The 17,279-nt window shown below is 47.4% G+C and overlaps 1 protein-coding gene across 1 annotated transcript in view; it reads right to left on the reverse strand.

The window, feature by feature from the left end:
- The window catches only part of TIMP4 (TIMP metallopeptidase inhibitor 4), a 57,493-nt gene extending 42,151 nt beyond the window's left edge, over positions 1-15,342 (reverse strand). The window contains exon 1 of the mRNA XM_068254998.1: positions 14,951-15,342. Within this exon, the coding sequence (XP_068111099.1) occupies positions 14,951-15,071 (121 nt within the window). The 5' untranslated portion in view covers positions 15,072-15,342. The remainder of the gene's footprint in view (positions 1-14,950) is intronic.
- Between the last annotated feature and the right edge of the window lie 1,937 nt (positions 15,343-17,279).

A 17,279-nucleotide genomic window follows, 5' to 3' on the forward strand; every position in this document is an offset into this window, starting at 1 on the left:
CAGATCTCCAGGCGCTTGACCCAATACTCCATGGGATCAACAGGGGCATCGCTGTCAAGCCCGCTGTAGGACCCCATGTAGTCAGCCACCATGCGGGTCAGGCGCTGGCTGTGACCGGTGGAGGATGCTGCTGCATGCACCTCCTCTCTAGTCACTGCTGCCGGAGCCTCTACAGTCCTGTAGAGCTTGTGGCTGAGAGACAGCAGGTCTGTGGGGCGCTTGCTGCTGGATGCAGGCACCTGCTGCTGCCTCTGTGCTGGCTGCTGGACAGTGGGGGTGGAAGGCTGGGGGAAGGCTTCCTCCAAGCGCTCAACAAGGGCCTGCTGCAAGCTCCTTATTTGTTGCGCTGGGTCTCCTCCTGCAGGCGGCAGGAACTGGCTCAACTTCCCCTTGAGGCGTGGGTCCAACATCATGCTGATCCAGATGTCCTCCCTCTGCTTCATCTGGATCACCCTGTGGTCTCTGCGCAGGCACGTCAGCATGTGTGCTGCCATTGGGAAGAGGCGGGCCACGTCTGCTGGCACATCGACGGCAGTGCTGCTGTCCTCATCCTCCTCCTCTGCCTCGTCAGCCTCATCCTCTCTCCACCCCCGCACCAACTCAGCTGCACTGTGCTGCTCCCCCTCATCAGCAGCAAGGTCAGGGACCTCCACCAAGTCCTCCTCCTCCTCCCCCTCAGAGGTGGACTGTGCAGCTGCTTGCCGCTCCTGCTGGTCCAAGGCTGCCGCTCCCTGTTCCAGCAAAGCATCGAGGGCCCTGTTCAGCAGACAAACCAGGGGCACCCACTCGCAGACCATAGCATGGTCCCTGCTCACCATGTTAGTGGCCTGCAGAAAGGGAGCCAGCACTAAGCACACCTGCTGCATGTGCCTCCAGTCATCATCGGGGACGATGGACGGGATGTTGCTGGTCTTGTCCCTTCTCTGAGCGGCGGAAACAGTGGCCAGGGCAAGGTACTGGTTGACAGCGTGCTTCTGTTCAACCAGACGCTCCAACATCGCCAGGGTGGAGTTCCAGCGAGTCGGAACGTCAAGGATCAGCCGATGGCGTGGCAGATCCAGCTCCTTTTGCACGTCTTCCAGGCTCGCACAGGCTGCAGCCGAGCGCCGGAAGTGACGCACAACGTTCCTTGCCGTTTCCAGCAGTTCGCCCATCCCCTGGTAGGTGCGCAAGAACTTCTGCACCACCAGGTTCAGCACGTGGGCAAGACAGGGGATGTGGGTCAGGTTTCCCCTGTCTATTGCGGCAACCAGATTGGCCCCATTGTCGGCCACCACCTCTCCGACTCTGAGGCCTCTGGGGGTCAGCCAAATCCTCTCCTGCTCCTGGAGTTTGGCCAACACATGGGTTGCCGTCAGCTTGGTCTTCCCAAGGCTGACCAAGTGCAGCAGCGCTTGGCAGTGGCGGGCCTTCACGCTGCTGCTGAGGCGGGGGGTTTGGCCAGGTGTGCCGGAGGATGGCAGAGGATCGGAGGAACCTGCTGCAGTTCCCCTGACCCTGCGGGGTGGCACCACCCACTGTGTTGCTGCTGCTGCTGTGCCCGCTGCTGCTCTCCCATCCTCACCCCCTTCCACCAAGCTGACCCAGTGGACAGTGAAGGACAGGTAGCGGCCTGTCCCGAAGCGGCTGCTCCAGGAGTCCATGGTGACGTGGACCCTTTCACCAACCGCGTGCTCCAGCCCTCGCTCCACATTGGCCATCACAAAGCGGTGCAGTGCAGGAATGGCCTTGCGGGAGAAAAAGTGTCTGCTGGGGAGCTGCCAGTCTGGGGCTGCGCAAGCAAGCAGCGCACGAATGTCGCTCCCCTCCTGCACGAGCGTGTACGGCAGGAGTTGGGAGCACATGGCCCGTGCCAGCAAGCCGTTCAGCTGACGCACGCGACGGCTGCTGGGAGGCAGAGCCCTAACCACCCCCTGGAAGGACTCGCTCAAAAGGCTCTGGCGTGGCCTTTTGCTGGCACGGGAATCAGCAGACACAGCGGAGGAGGCCACTGAGGACTGGCTGCCAGAACAGGCCTCAGTGTCGGCGGCAGGAGTTGCAGAGGGGGGAGGAGCAGTGCGTTTCCGCACTCCTGCTGGTGCTGCTGGAGGAGCAGGAGGGCGGGTGGCTGCTGTTGCTGCTGCTGCTGCTGCTGAAGGCTGTGCAGTGATGGGTGTGGTGCCACTGCCAGCACCAGATGCCTTCAGCCTCTGGAACTCCTCATGCTGGTGGAAATGTTTCGCAGCAAGGTGGTTGATGAGCGAGCTGGTGCTGAACTTTAAGGGTTAGGGTTAGACAGTGGTTGCAAGTGGCGTACTTGCTGTACACAGTGGGCATGGTGAAATATCGCCAGATTGGTGACAGAAACATCCCCCTACGGCATGGAAGCGCTGCTGCCTGTCTCCCTGTGGTGGTTGGGGGGGGGGGGCTTGGGTGCGGCTGGTGGTGGTACTGGCAGATGCTGCTGCTGCTGCTGAGCCTGAGACACCAGCAGGCTGTGGGACCTGCCTACTGCTGCCAATGCTTGCAATGATGCGCCTCCTTGCAAGGCCCACAAGCGCATCCTCCTCCTCCTCCTCAGAGCTGCTGAGGACGACATCCCCTGGAGGTGGTGGCGCCCAGTCTCTGTCTGTCACCGGGTCATCATCATCCTCCCCCTCCTGAAACATGTCCTGCTGGGATGATGACCACCCCAAACTCCTCTCCTGATGCATGGATGGGCTGCTTGACTGTCGCCACAGTCTTGCTGTCCAATCCCTCATCCCCCAAAGTGCCCATCAGCATCTCCTCCTCCAAATCGCCAACAACAGCAGACAATACCCTGATGGTGCCTGGGGTAAAAATACTGCTGAGTGACAGGTCGCCAACTTGTGACGGTGAACTGGCCTCCTCCCCAGACCCTGCTGGGCGGCTGCTGCGAACAGGGGTGGTGGTGGTGGTGGTGAGGGTGGGGGCCTCGGATGCAGAGCTGATGGCGGGCTGCTCATCCTCCGTCATGAGTTGCACCACAGTGTCTGCATGCTTTTCCTCAATGGGACGTTTCCGACCCGGCTGGAGGAAAATGGGAGCAGGTGCTACACGCTGCTGCTGCTGTGTCTCTGCAGCGTGAGTTGCAGATGCTCCTGCTGGGCGGCGCCCAAGGCGTCCACGGCCAGTGGCTATGGGAGGAATGTTAGCCACTGACGCTGCTGCTGGTGCTGCGGAACTGTGCATGGTGGCGCGGCCGCGGCCTGCCACAATGCTGCTCCCTCTCCTCCTGATTCCCTTGCTGCCCTTCCCCTTGCCCAAACCGCGCTGGCTGCCACTTCCAGACATCTTCGATGTTTTGGGCGTATAGACAAAAGTTTTTTAAAAGGGCGGGTGAAAAGTGGGGTACTTTAATGGAGTGGGTTGGTGGGTGAGGTGACTGAGTGAGTGTCCCTAGTACAGTAAGTAAGTAGTAACAGTCAGGAAGTACAACTAGCAGTTACAATAATCAGTAGTAATCACAAGTAAATTTAGTGTGTGTACACTACAGACAGTGAGTGCACGCACGCGCAAACACGCGCAGGAGCTAGCCTATGAACAGTGACTGAGTGAGTGTCCCTAGTACAGTCAGTAAGTACAACTAACTAATTACAATAATCAATCAGTTATCAGAAGGAAATAGAGTGTGTGTAGTGTGTGTACACAGACAGTGAGTGCACACACGCAGGAGCTAGTAGCCTATGAACAGTGACTGAGTGTCCTAGACTCCTAGTACAGTAAGAGTAAGTAGTAACAGTAAGTACAACTAACTAATTACAATAATCAATTAGTTATCAGAAGGAAATAGAGTGTGTGACTGTGTGTAGTGTGTGTACACAGACAGTGAGTGCACACACGCAGGAGCTAGTAGCCTATGAACAGTGACTGAGTGTCCTAGACTCCTAGTACAGTAAGAGTAAGTAGTAACAGTAAGTACAAACAACTAACTAATTACAATAATCAATCAGTTATCAGAAGGAAATAGAGTGTGTGTAGTGTTTGTACACAGACAGTGAGTGCACACACGCAGGAGCTAGTAGCCTATGAACAGTGACTGAGTGTCCTAGACTCCTAGTACAGTAAGTAGTAACAGTAAGTACAACTAACTAATTACAATAATCAATCAGTTATCAGAAGGAAATAGAGTGTGTGTAGTGTGTACACAGACAGTGAGTGCACACACGCAGGAGCTAGTAGCCTATGAACAGTGACTGAGTGTCCTAGACTCCTAGTACAGTAAGTAGTAACAGTAAGTACAACTAACTAATTACAATAATCAATCAGTTATCAGAAGGAAATAGAGTGTGTGTAGTGTGTACACAGACAGTGAGTGCACACACGCAGGAGCTAGTAGCCTATGAACAGTGACTGAGTGTCCTAGACTCCTAGTACAGTAAGTAGTAACAGTGAGTACAACTAACTAATTACAATATTCAATTACAATAATCAATCAGTTATCAGAACTTGGAAATAGAGTGTGTGTAGTGTGTACACAGACAGTGAGTGCACACACGCAGGAGCAGCTAGTAGCCTATGAACAGTGACAGTGAGTGTCCTAGTACAGTTACAGTATATAACTACAATACTAATACAATCAGTAGTAAAGGACAGCAGAAATACTGGTATAGAATAGAGAGAAATAAACAGAGGACAGGAGGACAGCTGCCCACACAGGCAAGGCCCTGAGGCCTAAAGCTGTAAGCCTGCAGCAGCTGGCCTGTCTCTATGTAACACAAAAGCTACTAACTAAAATACAATGTCTAACTAACTAACAACAATATAGGTGTGTATAGGAGGTGTATGTGAGCAAAAACGCTAGGTGAATGACCACAATAGAGCTCTTGCTAAGCCAAAGCACAAAGGAGCAACTCTCTCTCTATGCAAGTCTCAGGCAAGGACGGAGAAACGGAACATGGCGGCCGCTATTTATAGGGTAGGGGCTGGCCAGGGTCCCCCTCTGTGATTGGCTGCCGTCAGAGGGCCTGGGAGCCCTCTGATTGGCTCTAAGGACATCAATCTGGGCTATGACGCTATTCGAGCTCTGTATTCGAGCTCGAATAGCGCCGTTTGCTCGAATAGCTCGAATAGTGAATGGGCTATTCGAGTGTACTCGGATAGCCCATTCGAATAGCTCCAGCTAAAATACCGAGCTCGAATAGCTGGAAAAGAGCTCGAATATTCGAGCTACTCGAATATTCGAGCTCTGCTGAGCACCACTGTTAACAACATTAGTTAACAACATAGTTTTAGAAGCTTCCAACGTTATAGTTTTTATCATATTGATTCATTTGTATGTACAGATTTTACGTTATCAAATATATTATCGTTTCTATGTGTAAAAGGGTGTTTCTGCAGAGGGAGTGGTTAGGGTTAGGCACCATCAGGGGGAGGGGTTAGGGTTAGGCACCACCAGTGGGAGGGGTTAGGGTTAGGCACCACCCAGGAGGAACAAGTATCCAGAGAACCCGAGAATGATGATTAGAGGACTCTCCTACTTCTGCATTACAGGAGGAACAAGTATCCAGAGTATGATGATTATAGGACTCCCCTACATCTGCATTACAGGAGGAACAAGTATCCAGAGAACCCCGAGAATGATGATTATAGGGCTCCCTACATCTGCATTACAGGAGGAACAAGTATCCAGAGTATGATGATTATAGGGCTCCCCTACATCTGCATTACAGGAGGAACAAGTATCCAGAGTATGATGATTATAGGACCCCCCTACATCTGCATCACAGGAGGAACAAGTATCCAGAGTATGATGATTATAGGACTCTCCTACATCTGCATTACAGGAGGAACAAGTATCCAGAGTATGATGATTATAGGACCCCCTACATCTGCATCACAGGAGGAACAAGTATCCAGAGTATGATGATTATAGGACTCCCCTACATCTGCGTTACAGGAGGAACAAGTATCCAGAGTATGATGATTATAGGACTCCCCTACATCTGCGTTACAGGAGGAACAAGTATCCAGAGTATGATGATTATAGGACCCCCCCCCCCCCCTACATCTGCATTACAGGAGGAACAAATATCCAGAGTATGATGATTATAGGACCCCCCTACATCTGCATTACAGGAGGAACAAGTATCCAGAGTATGGTGATTATAGGACTCCCCTACATCTGCATTACAGGAGGAACAAGTATCCAGAGTATGATGATTATAGGACCCCCCTACATCTGCATTACAGGAGGAACAAGTATCCAGAGTATGATGATTATAGGACTCCCTACATCTGCATCACAGGAGGAACAAGTATCCAGAGTATGATGATTATAGGACCCCCCTACATCTGCATTACAGGAGGAACAAGTATCCAGAGTATGATGATTATAGGACCCCCTACATCTGCATTACAGGAGGAACAAGTATCCAGAGTATGATGATTATAGGGCTCCCCTACATCTGCATTACAGGGGGAACAAGTATCCAGAGTATGATGATTATAGGACCCCCCTACATCTGCATTACAGGAGGAACAAGTATCCAGAGTATGATGATTATAGGACTCTCCTACATCTGCATTACAGGAGGAACAAGTATCCAGAGTATGATGATTATAGGACCCCCTACATCTGCATCACAGGAGGAACAAGTATCCAGAGTATGATGATTATAGGACTCCCCTACATCTGCGTTACAGGAGGAACAAGTATCCAGAGTATGATGATTATAGGACTCCCCTACATCTGCATTACAGGAGGAACAAGTATCCAGAGTATGATGATTATAGGGCTCACCTACATCTGCATTACAGGAGGAACAAGTATCCAGAGTATGATGATTATAGGACTCCCCTACATATGCATTACAGGAGGAACAAGTATCCAGAGTATGAGGATTATAGGACTCCCCTACTTCTGCATTACCGGAGGAACAAGTATCCAGAGTATGATGACTATAGGACTCCCCTACATCTGCATTACAGGAGGAACAAGTATCCAGAGTATGATGATTATAGGGCTCCCCTACATCTGTATTACAGGAGGAACAAGTATCCAGAGTATGATGATTATAGGACTCCCCTACATCTGCATCACAGGAGGAACAAGTATCCAGAGTATGATGATTATAGGACTCCCCTACATCTGCATTACAGGAGGAACAAGTATCCAGAGAATGGTGATTATAGGGCTCCCCTACATCTGCATTACAGGAGGAACAAGTATCCAGAGTATGATGATTATAGGACTCCCCTACATCTGCATTACAGGAGGAACAAGTATCCAGAGTATGATGATTATAGGACTCCCCTACATCTGCATTACAGGAGGAACAAGTATCCAGAGTATGATGATTATAGGGCTCACCTACATCTGCATTACAGGAGGAACAAGTATCCAGAGTATGAGGATTATAGGACCCCCCTACATCTGCATTACAGGAGGAACAAGTATCCAGAGTATGATGATTATATTACTCCCCTACATCTGCATTACAGGAGGAACAAGTATCCAGAGTATGAGGATTATAGGACTCCCCTACATCTGCATTACAGGAGGAACAAGTATCCAGAGTATGATGATTATAGGACTCCCCTACATCTGCATTACAGGAGGAACAAGTATCCAGAGTATGATGATTATAGGGCTCCCCTACATCTGCATTACAGGAGGAACAAGTATCCAGAGAATGATGATTATAGGACTCCCCTACATCTGCATTACAGGAGGAACAAGTATCCAGAGTATGATGATTATAGGACTCCCCTACATCTGCATTACAGGAGGAACAAGTATCCAGAGTATGATGATTATATTACTCCCCTACATCTGCATTACAGGAGGAACAAGTATCCAGAGTATGATGATTATAGGACTCCCCTACATCTGCATTACAGGAGGAACAAGTATCCAGAGTATGATGATTATAGGGCTCCCCTACATCTGCATTACAGGAGGAACAAGTATCCAGAGTATGATGATTATAGGACCCCCCTACATCTGCATTACAGGAGGAACAAGTATCCAGAGTATGATGATTATAGGACTCCCCTACATCTGCATTACAGGAGGAACAAGTATCCAGAGTATGAGGATTATAGGACTCCCCTACATCTGCATTACAGGAGGAACAAGTATCCAGAGTATGATGATTATAGGACTCCCTTACATCTGCATTACAGGAGGAACAAGTATCCAGAGTATGATGATTATAGGACTCTCCTACATCTGCATTACAGGAGGAACAAGTATCCAGAGTATGAGGATTATAGGACTCCCCCACATCTGCATTACAGGAGGAACAAGTATCCAGAGTATGAGGATTATAGGACTCCCCCACATCTGCAGTACAGGAGGAACAAGTATCCAGAGTATGATGATTATAGGGCTCCCCCACATCTGCATTACAGGAGGAACAAGTATCCAGAGTATGATGATTATATTACTCCCCTACATCTGCATTACAGGAGGAACAAGTATCCAGAGTATGATGATTATATTACTCCCCTACATCTGCATTACAGGAGGAACAAGTATCCAGAGTATGATGATTATAGGACTCCCCTACATCTGCATTACAGGAGGAACAAGTATCCAGAGAATGATGATTATAGGACCTCCCTACATCTGCATTACAGGAGGAACAAGTATCCAGAGTATGATGATTATAGGACTCCCCTACATCTGCATTACAGGAGGAACAAGTATCCAGAGTATGATGATTATATTACTCCCCTACATCTGCATTACAGGAGGAACAAGTATCCAGAGTATGATGATTATAGGACTCCCCTACATCTGCATTACAGGAGGAACAAGTATCCAGAGTATGATGACTATAGGACTCCCCTACATCTGTATTACAGGAGGAACAAGTATCCAGAGTATGATGATTATAGGGCTCCCCTACATCTGTATTACAGGAGGAACAAGTATCCAGAGTATGATGACTATAGGACTCCCCTACATCTGCATTACAGGAGGAACAAGTATCCAGAGTATGATGATTATAGGGCTCCCCTACATCTGCATTACAGGAGGAACAAGTATCCAGAGTATGAGGATTATAGGGCTCACCTACATCTGCATTACAGGAGGAACAAGTATCCAGAGTATGATGATTATAGGGCTCACCTACATCTGCATTACAGGAGGAACAAGTATCCAGAGTATGATGATTATATTACTCCCCTACATCTGCATTACAGGAGGAACAAGTATCCAGAGTATGATGATTATAGGACTCCCCTACATCTGCATTACAGGAGGAACAAGTATCCAGAGTATGATGATTATATTACTCCCCTACATCTGCATTACAGGAGGAACAAGTATCCAGAGTATGATGATTATATTACTCCCCTACATCTGCATTACAGGAGGAACAAGTATCCAGAGTATGATGATTATAGGACTCCCCTACATCTGCATTACAGGAGGAACAAGTATCCAGAGTATGATGATTATAGGGCTCACCTACATCTGCATTACAGGAGGAACAAGTATCCAGAGAATGATGATTATAGGACTCCCCTACATCTGCATTACAGGAGGAACAAGTATCCAGAGTATGATGATTATATTACTCCCCTACATCTGCATTACAGGAGGAACAAGTATCCAGAGTATGATGATTATAGGGATCACCTACATCTGCATTACAGGAGGAACAAGTATCCAGAGTATGATGACTATAGGACTCCCCTACATCTGTATTACAGGAGGAACAAGTATCCAGAGTATGATGATTATAGGGCTCCCCTACATCTGTATTACAGGAGGAACAAGTATCCAGAGTATGATGACTATAGGACTCCCCTACATCTGCATTACAGGAGGAACAAGTATCCAGAGTATGATGATTATAGGGCTCCCCTACATCTGCATTACAGGAGGAACAAGTATCCAGAGTATGAGGATTATAGGGCTCACCTACATCTGCATTACAGGAGGAACAAGTATCCAGAGTATGATGATTATAGGGCTCACCTACATCTGCATTACAGGAGGAACAAGTATCCAGAGTATGATGATTATATTACTCCCCTACATCTGCATTACAGGAGGAACAAGTATCCAGAGTATGATGATTATAGGACTCCCCTACATCTGCATCACAGGAGGAACAAGTATCCAGAGAACCCCGAGAATGATGATTATAGGACTCCCCTACATCTGCATTACAGGAGGAACAAGTATCCAGAGTATGATGATTATAGGACTCCCCTACATCTGCATTACAGGAGGAACAAGTATCCAGAGTATGATGATTATATTACTCCCCTACATCTGCATTACAGGAGGAACAAGTATCCAGAGTATGATGATTATAGGACCCCCCTACATCTGCATTACAGGAGGAACAAGTATCCAGAGTATGATGATTATAGGACCCCCCTACATCTGCATTACAGGAGGAACAAGTATGCAGAGTATGATGATTATAGGACTCCCCTAGATCTGCATTACAGGAGGAACAAGTATCCAGAGTATGGTGATTATAGGACCCCCCTACATCTGCATTACAGGAGGAACAAGTATCCAGAGTATGGTGATTATAGGACTCTCCTACGTCTGCATTACAGGAGGAACAAGTATCCAGAGTATGATGATTATAGGACTCCCCTACATCTGCATTACAGGAGGAACAAGTATCCAGAGTATGATGATTATAGGACTCCCCTACATCTGCATTACAGGAGGAACAAGTATCCAGAGTATGAGGATTATAGGACTCCCCTACATCTGCATTACAGGAGGAACAAGTATCCAGAGAATGATGATTATAGGACTCCCCTACATCTGCATTACAGGAGGAACAAGTATCCAGAGTATGATGATTATAGGACTCCCCTACATCTGCATTACAGGAGGAACAAGTATCCAGAGTATGATGATTATATTACTCCCCTACATCTGCATTACAGGAGGAACAAGTATCCAGAGAACCCCGAGAATGATGATTATAGGACTCCCCTACATCTGCATTACAGGAGGAACAAGTATCCAGAGTATGATGATTATAGGACTCCCCTACATCTGCATTACAGGAGGAACAAGTATCCAGAGTATGATGATTATAGGACTCCCCTACATCTGCATTACAGGAGGAACAAGTATCCAGAGTATGATGATTATATTACTCCCCTACATCTGCATTACAGGAGGAACAAGTATCCAGAGTATGATGATTATAGGACTCCCCTACATCTGCATTACAGGAGGAACAAGTATCCAGAGTATGGTGATTATAGGACCCCCCTACATCTGCATTACAGGAGGAACAAGTATCCAGAGTATGGTGATTATAGGACTCTCCTACGTCTGCATTACAGGAGGAACAAGTATCCAGAGTATGATGATTATAGGACTCCCCTACATCTGCATTACAGGAGGAACAAGTATCCAGAGTATGATGATTATAGGACTCCCCTACATCTGCATTACAGGAGGAACAAGTATCCAGAGTATGATGATTATAGGACTCCCCTACATCTGCATTACAGGAGGAACAAGTATCCAGAGTATGATGATTATAGGACTCCCCTACATCTGCATTACAGGAGGAACAAGTATCCAGAGTATGAGGATTATAGGACCCCCTACTTCTGCATTACAGGAGGAACAAGTATCCAGAGTATGATGATTATAGGACTCCCCTACATCTGCATTACAGGAGGAACAAGTATCCAGAGAATGATGATTATAGGACTCCCCTACATCTGCATTACAGGAGGAACAAGTATCCAGAGTATGATGATTATAGGACTCCCCTACATCTGCATTACAGGAGGAACAAGTATCCAGAGTATGATGATTATAGGACTCCCCTACATCTGCATTACAGGAGGAACAAGTATCCAGAGAATGATGATTATAGGACTCCCCTACATCTGCATTACAGGAGGAACAAGTATCCAGAGTATGATGATTATAGGACTCCCCTACATCTGCATTACAGGAGGAACAAGTATCCAGAGTATGATGATTATAGGACTCCCCTACATCTGCATTACAGGAGGAACAAGTATCCAGAGTATGATGATTATATTACTCCCCTACATCTGCATTACAGGAGGAACAAGTATCCAGAGTATGATGATTATAGGACTCCCCTACATCTGCATTACAGGAGGAACAAGTATCCAGAGTATGATGATTATAGGACTCCCCTACATCTGCATTACAGGAGGAACAAGTATCCAGAGTATGAGGATTATAGGACTCCCCTACATCTGCGTTACAGGAGGAACAAGTATCTAGAGAATGATGATTATAGGACTCCCCTACATCTGCATTACAGGAGGAACAAGTATCCAGAGTATGATGATTATAGGACTCCCCTACATCTGCATTACAGGAGGAACAAGTATCCAGAGAATGATGATTATAGGACTCCCCTACATCTGCATTACAGGAGGAACAAGTATCCAGAGAATGATGATTATAGGACTCACCTACTTCTGCGTTACAGGAGGAACAAGTATCCAGAGTATGATGATTATAGGGCTCCCCTACATCTGCATTACAGGAGGAACAAGTATCCAGAGAATGATGATTATAGGACTCCCCTACATCTGCATTACAGGAGGAACAAGTATCCAGAGTATGATGATTATAGGACTCCCCTACATCTGCATTACAGGAGGAACAAGTATCCAGAGTATGATGATTATAGGACCCCCCTACATCTGCATTACAGGAGGAACAAGTATCCAGAGTATGATGATTATAGGACTCTCCTACTTCTGCATTACAGGAGGAACAAGTATCCAGAGTATGATGATTATAGGACTCCCCTACATCTGCATTACAGGAGGAACAAGTATCCAGAGTATGATGATTATAGGACTCCCTACATCTGTATAACAGGAGGAACAAGTATCCAGAGTATGATGATTATAGGACTCCCCCCCCTACATCTGCATTACAGGAGGAACAAGTATCCAGAGTATGATGATTATAGGACTCCCTACATCTGTATAACAGGAGGAACAAGTATCCAGAGTATGAGGATTATAGGACTCCCCTACATCTGCATTACAGGAGGAACAAGTATCCAGAGTATGATGATTATAGGACTCCCCTACATCTGCATTACAGGAGGAACAAGTATCCAGAGAATGATGATTATAGGACTCCCCTACATCTGCATTACAGAAGGAACAAGTATCCAGAGTGATTATAGGACCCCCCTACATCTGCATTAAAGGAGGAACAAGTATCCAGAGTATGAGGATTATAGGACCCCCTACATCTGCATTACAGGAGGAACAAGTATCCAGAGAATGATGATTATAGGACTCCCCTACATCTGCATTACAGAAGGAACAAGTATCCAGAGTGATTATAGGACCCCCCTACATCTGCATTAAAGGAGGAACAAGTATCCAGAGTATGAGGATTATAGGACCCCCTACATCTGCATTACAGGAGGAACAAGTATCCAGAGTATGAGGATTATAGGACCCCCTACATCTGCATTACAGGAGGAACAAGTATCCAGAGTATGATGATTATAGGACCCCCCTACATCTGCATTACAGGAGGAACAAGTATCCAGAGTATGATGATTATAGGACTACCCTACATCTGCATTACAGGAGGAACAAGTATCCAGAGTATGATGATTATAGGACCCCCCTACATCTGCATTACAGGAGGAACAAGTATATAGAGTATGATGATTATAGGGCTCCCCTACATCTGCATTACAGGAGGAACAAGTATCCAGAGTATAATCATTATAGGACCCCCCTACATCTGCATCACAGGAGGAACAAGTATCCAGAGTATGATGATTATAGGACTCCCTACATCTGCATTACAGGAGGAACAAGTATCCAGAGAATGATGATTATAGGACTCCCCTACATCTGCATTACAGGAGGAACAAGTATCCAGAGTATGATGATTATAGGACTCCCCTACATCTGCATTACAGGAGGAACAAGTATCCAGAGTATGATGATTATAGGACCCCCCTACATCTGCATTACAGGAGGAACAAGTATCCAGAGTATGATGATTATAGGACCCCCCTACATCTGCATTACAGGAGGAACAAGTATCCAGAGTATGATGATTATAGGACCCCCTACATCTGCATTACAGGAGGAACAAGTATCCAGAGTATGATGATTATAGGACCCCCCTACATCTGCATTACAGGAGGAACAAGTATCCAGAGTATGATGATTATAGGACTCCCCTACATCTGCATTACAGGAGGAACAAGTATCCAGAGTATGATGATTATAGGACTCCCCTACATCTGCATTACAGGAGGAACAAGTATCCAGAGTATGATGATTATAGGACTCACCTACATCTTACAGGAGGAACAAGTATTTAGAGTATGATGATTATAGGACCCCCCTACATCTGCATTACAGGAGGAACAAGTATCCAGAGTATGATGATTATAGGACCCCCCTACATCTGCATTACAGGAGGAACAAGTATCCAGAGTATGATGATTATAGGACTCCCCTACATCTGCATTACAGGAGGAACAAGTATCCAGAGTATGATGATTATAGGACCCCCCTACATCTGCATTACAGGAGGAACAAGTATCCAGAGTATGATGATTATAGGACCCCCCTACATCTGCATTACAGGAGGAACAAGTATCCAGAGTATGATGATTATAGGGCTCCCCTACATCTGCATTACAGGAGGAACAAGTATCCAGAGTATGATGATTATAGGACCCCCCTACATCTGCATCACAGGAGGAACAAGTATCCAGAGTATGATGATTATAGGACTCCCTTACATCTGCATTACAGGAGGAACAAGTATATAGAGTATGATGATTATAGGACTCCCCTACATCTGCATTACAGGAGGAACAAGTATCCAGAGTATGAGGATTATAGGACTCCCCTACATCTGCATTACAGGAGGAACAAGTATCCAGAGTATGATGATTATAGGACTCCCCTACATCTGCATTACAGGAGGAACAAGTATCCAGAGTATGAGGATTTCAGGACTCACCTACTTCGGCGATACAGAAGAGCTGCTGGGGGTGGCTCAGGGCGCAGCTACAGGCGTCGCTCATCTTCATGGTCCCGAGGAGGATGGTGCCCAGCAGCAGAGAGTATGATAAGGTATTCATGCTGGGCTATAAGGCACCTCCAGCCGAGCAATAACTTTATACGTCGTCCCCTCTTCCCGTGACAAGCGCAGAATTCCCTCAGTGTTCAGTCAGAGGACTGACTCCTTATTCCTGAACTATGAACCCCCCTTTTCTACGGCCACCCAGAAGAGGCCCCTCCTTTCTCCCAGGCTGTCCCTCAGATGTGGCCACCGCTCTGCTCGCTACACATGTCCTCGGATCTGGGACAAGACTTTGCTGCAGTAATCACTGAATCCAGCAAACTTCTCGTCACACAGGATAGTCACACCTCTTGTGCACTTATTGCATCAGGGCTGGACTAAAAATATATCTCCCGAAATGAGATGCAGAACGCAAGAGATTACATGTGTGTGATGAAGACAGTCCCAGGACTTCACCACCAGTGCAACCAGCAAAACCAGCGCTTCTTCATGACTGACCAAGACACGGGGAACATGCCCGGAATATGGGGACATTAGTGAACCTCCTCCCTCCTGGGGCATGGAATACACATACAGAGATGATGGGAGCAGCAAGTGCTTATACTGCACTACCCAATCATAATCTGCTTCCCCTGACTCTCCTGCAAATGAGTCCGGAGAAATCCCACAAAATCACCGGGAGAAATTCATGCAGGGTTGGGTCAAGATTCCAACCTGGGACTCCAGATGCTGTGGTTGCTCCAGGGTGCAGTGGATGCTCCAGGGTGCAGTGTGTGTTCCAGGGTGCAGTGTGTGTTCCAGGGTGCAGTGTGTGTTCCAGGGTGCAGTGGGTGCTCCAGGGTGCAGTGGGTGCTCCAGGGTGCAGTGGGTGTTCCAGGGTGCAGTGGGTGCTCCAGGGTGCAGTGGCTGCTCCAGGGTGCAATAGGTGTTCCAGGGTGCAGTGGGTGTTGCAGGGTGCTGTGGGTGTTCCAGGGTGCAGTGGGTGCTCCAGGGTTCAATGGGTGTGTCAGGGTGCAGTGGGTGTTCCAGGGTGCAGTGGGTGTTCCAGGGTGCAGTGGGTGTTCCAGAGTGCAGTGGGTGTTTCAGGGTGCTGTGGGTGTTCCAGGGGGCTGTGGGTGTTTTAGGTTGCTGTGGGTTTTCCAGGGTGCAGTGGGTGTTCCAGAGTGCAGTAGGTGTTTCAGGGTATTGTGGGTGTTCCAGGGTGCTGTGGGTGTTTCAGGGCGCTGTGGGTGTTCCAGAGTGCTGTGGGTGTTCCAGGGTGCAGTGGGTGGGGAGGAGAGCAGGAATTACTGTATACTATGTACTATATACATATATGTATAGCTAGAGCTGTAGCGTGTATGGCGGCGGGTGCACAGAGATCTTCAATCAAGTTAACAGAGTATATTGGGGTGGGGCATTTCTGAGGATATTGGCGTGCATTTTTTAAAGGTAAGTATGCATGGTTAATTTAGAATATTAAAATACTTTGTTCGCCGTTGTGTTTTTTTAAATTTCTTTTAACCCTTTGTGGAAATGGGCGAGGGGTACTCATTTCTCCTGAGGAGGGGGCTGGCACCTTAAAGGGGACTCCCAGATGCCACCATGAGCCCCTCCCTCAGGGCTTCACCAACTGCCACCTCCTCCTGGGGCACTGGAGGTGGGGATGAGCCCCTTGTCCATGGATTGGGTAAGTGCTCCGGAGGGGGGGGGGGTAAGGAAGGCTTGGCCACCTCTCTCCCCCGGAGCCCCCCCATACCATGGAACATGCGGGCTGGTATAGCTCAGGCCGGGGCTCCACATTCTGGCTATCCCAGCCTCGTGGTTAACCACTTGAGCCTATCTGGACGAATATGTTCGTCCAGTAGACTGTGCAGTTGCTGCTTCCTGAGAGCTGAATCCCGCGTGCGCTCCCGCCGCCTGCTGTTAGCCCCCCAATCAATGAATTGGAATATAGTTCTCATTCTTCAATCTAAGTCCCCTGCAGAAAAACCGTCGGCCTCTTATCAGAGGCCGCGGTCTTTCTGAGTAACAAGATGTTTCCCGTTCTCATTCTAGTTCCTGGAAGCGAGATCTTTCACTTTTAGGACTATTTGACTGTGGCCATCTTGTGGACAAAGAGTAAAATTACACCCACATACCATTTTTAATAAATAAGTACATTATATTACATTTAAAATTAGCTGTTTACCTTCCACACCAAAAATTACCCAAATAAAATTTTTAATAAAAAAAAATTAAATAAAGAAAATTACAATTTAAAACAAAAACAAAAAAAAACATAAAT

This window comes from Hyperolius riggenbachi, chromosome 9, assembly GCF_040937935.1.
Source record: "Hyperolius riggenbachi isolate aHypRig1 chromosome 9, aHypRig1.pri, whole genome shotgun sequence".
Classification (NCBI taxonomy): Eukaryota; Metazoa; Chordata; class Amphibia; order Anura; family Hyperoliidae; genus Hyperolius; species Hyperolius riggenbachi.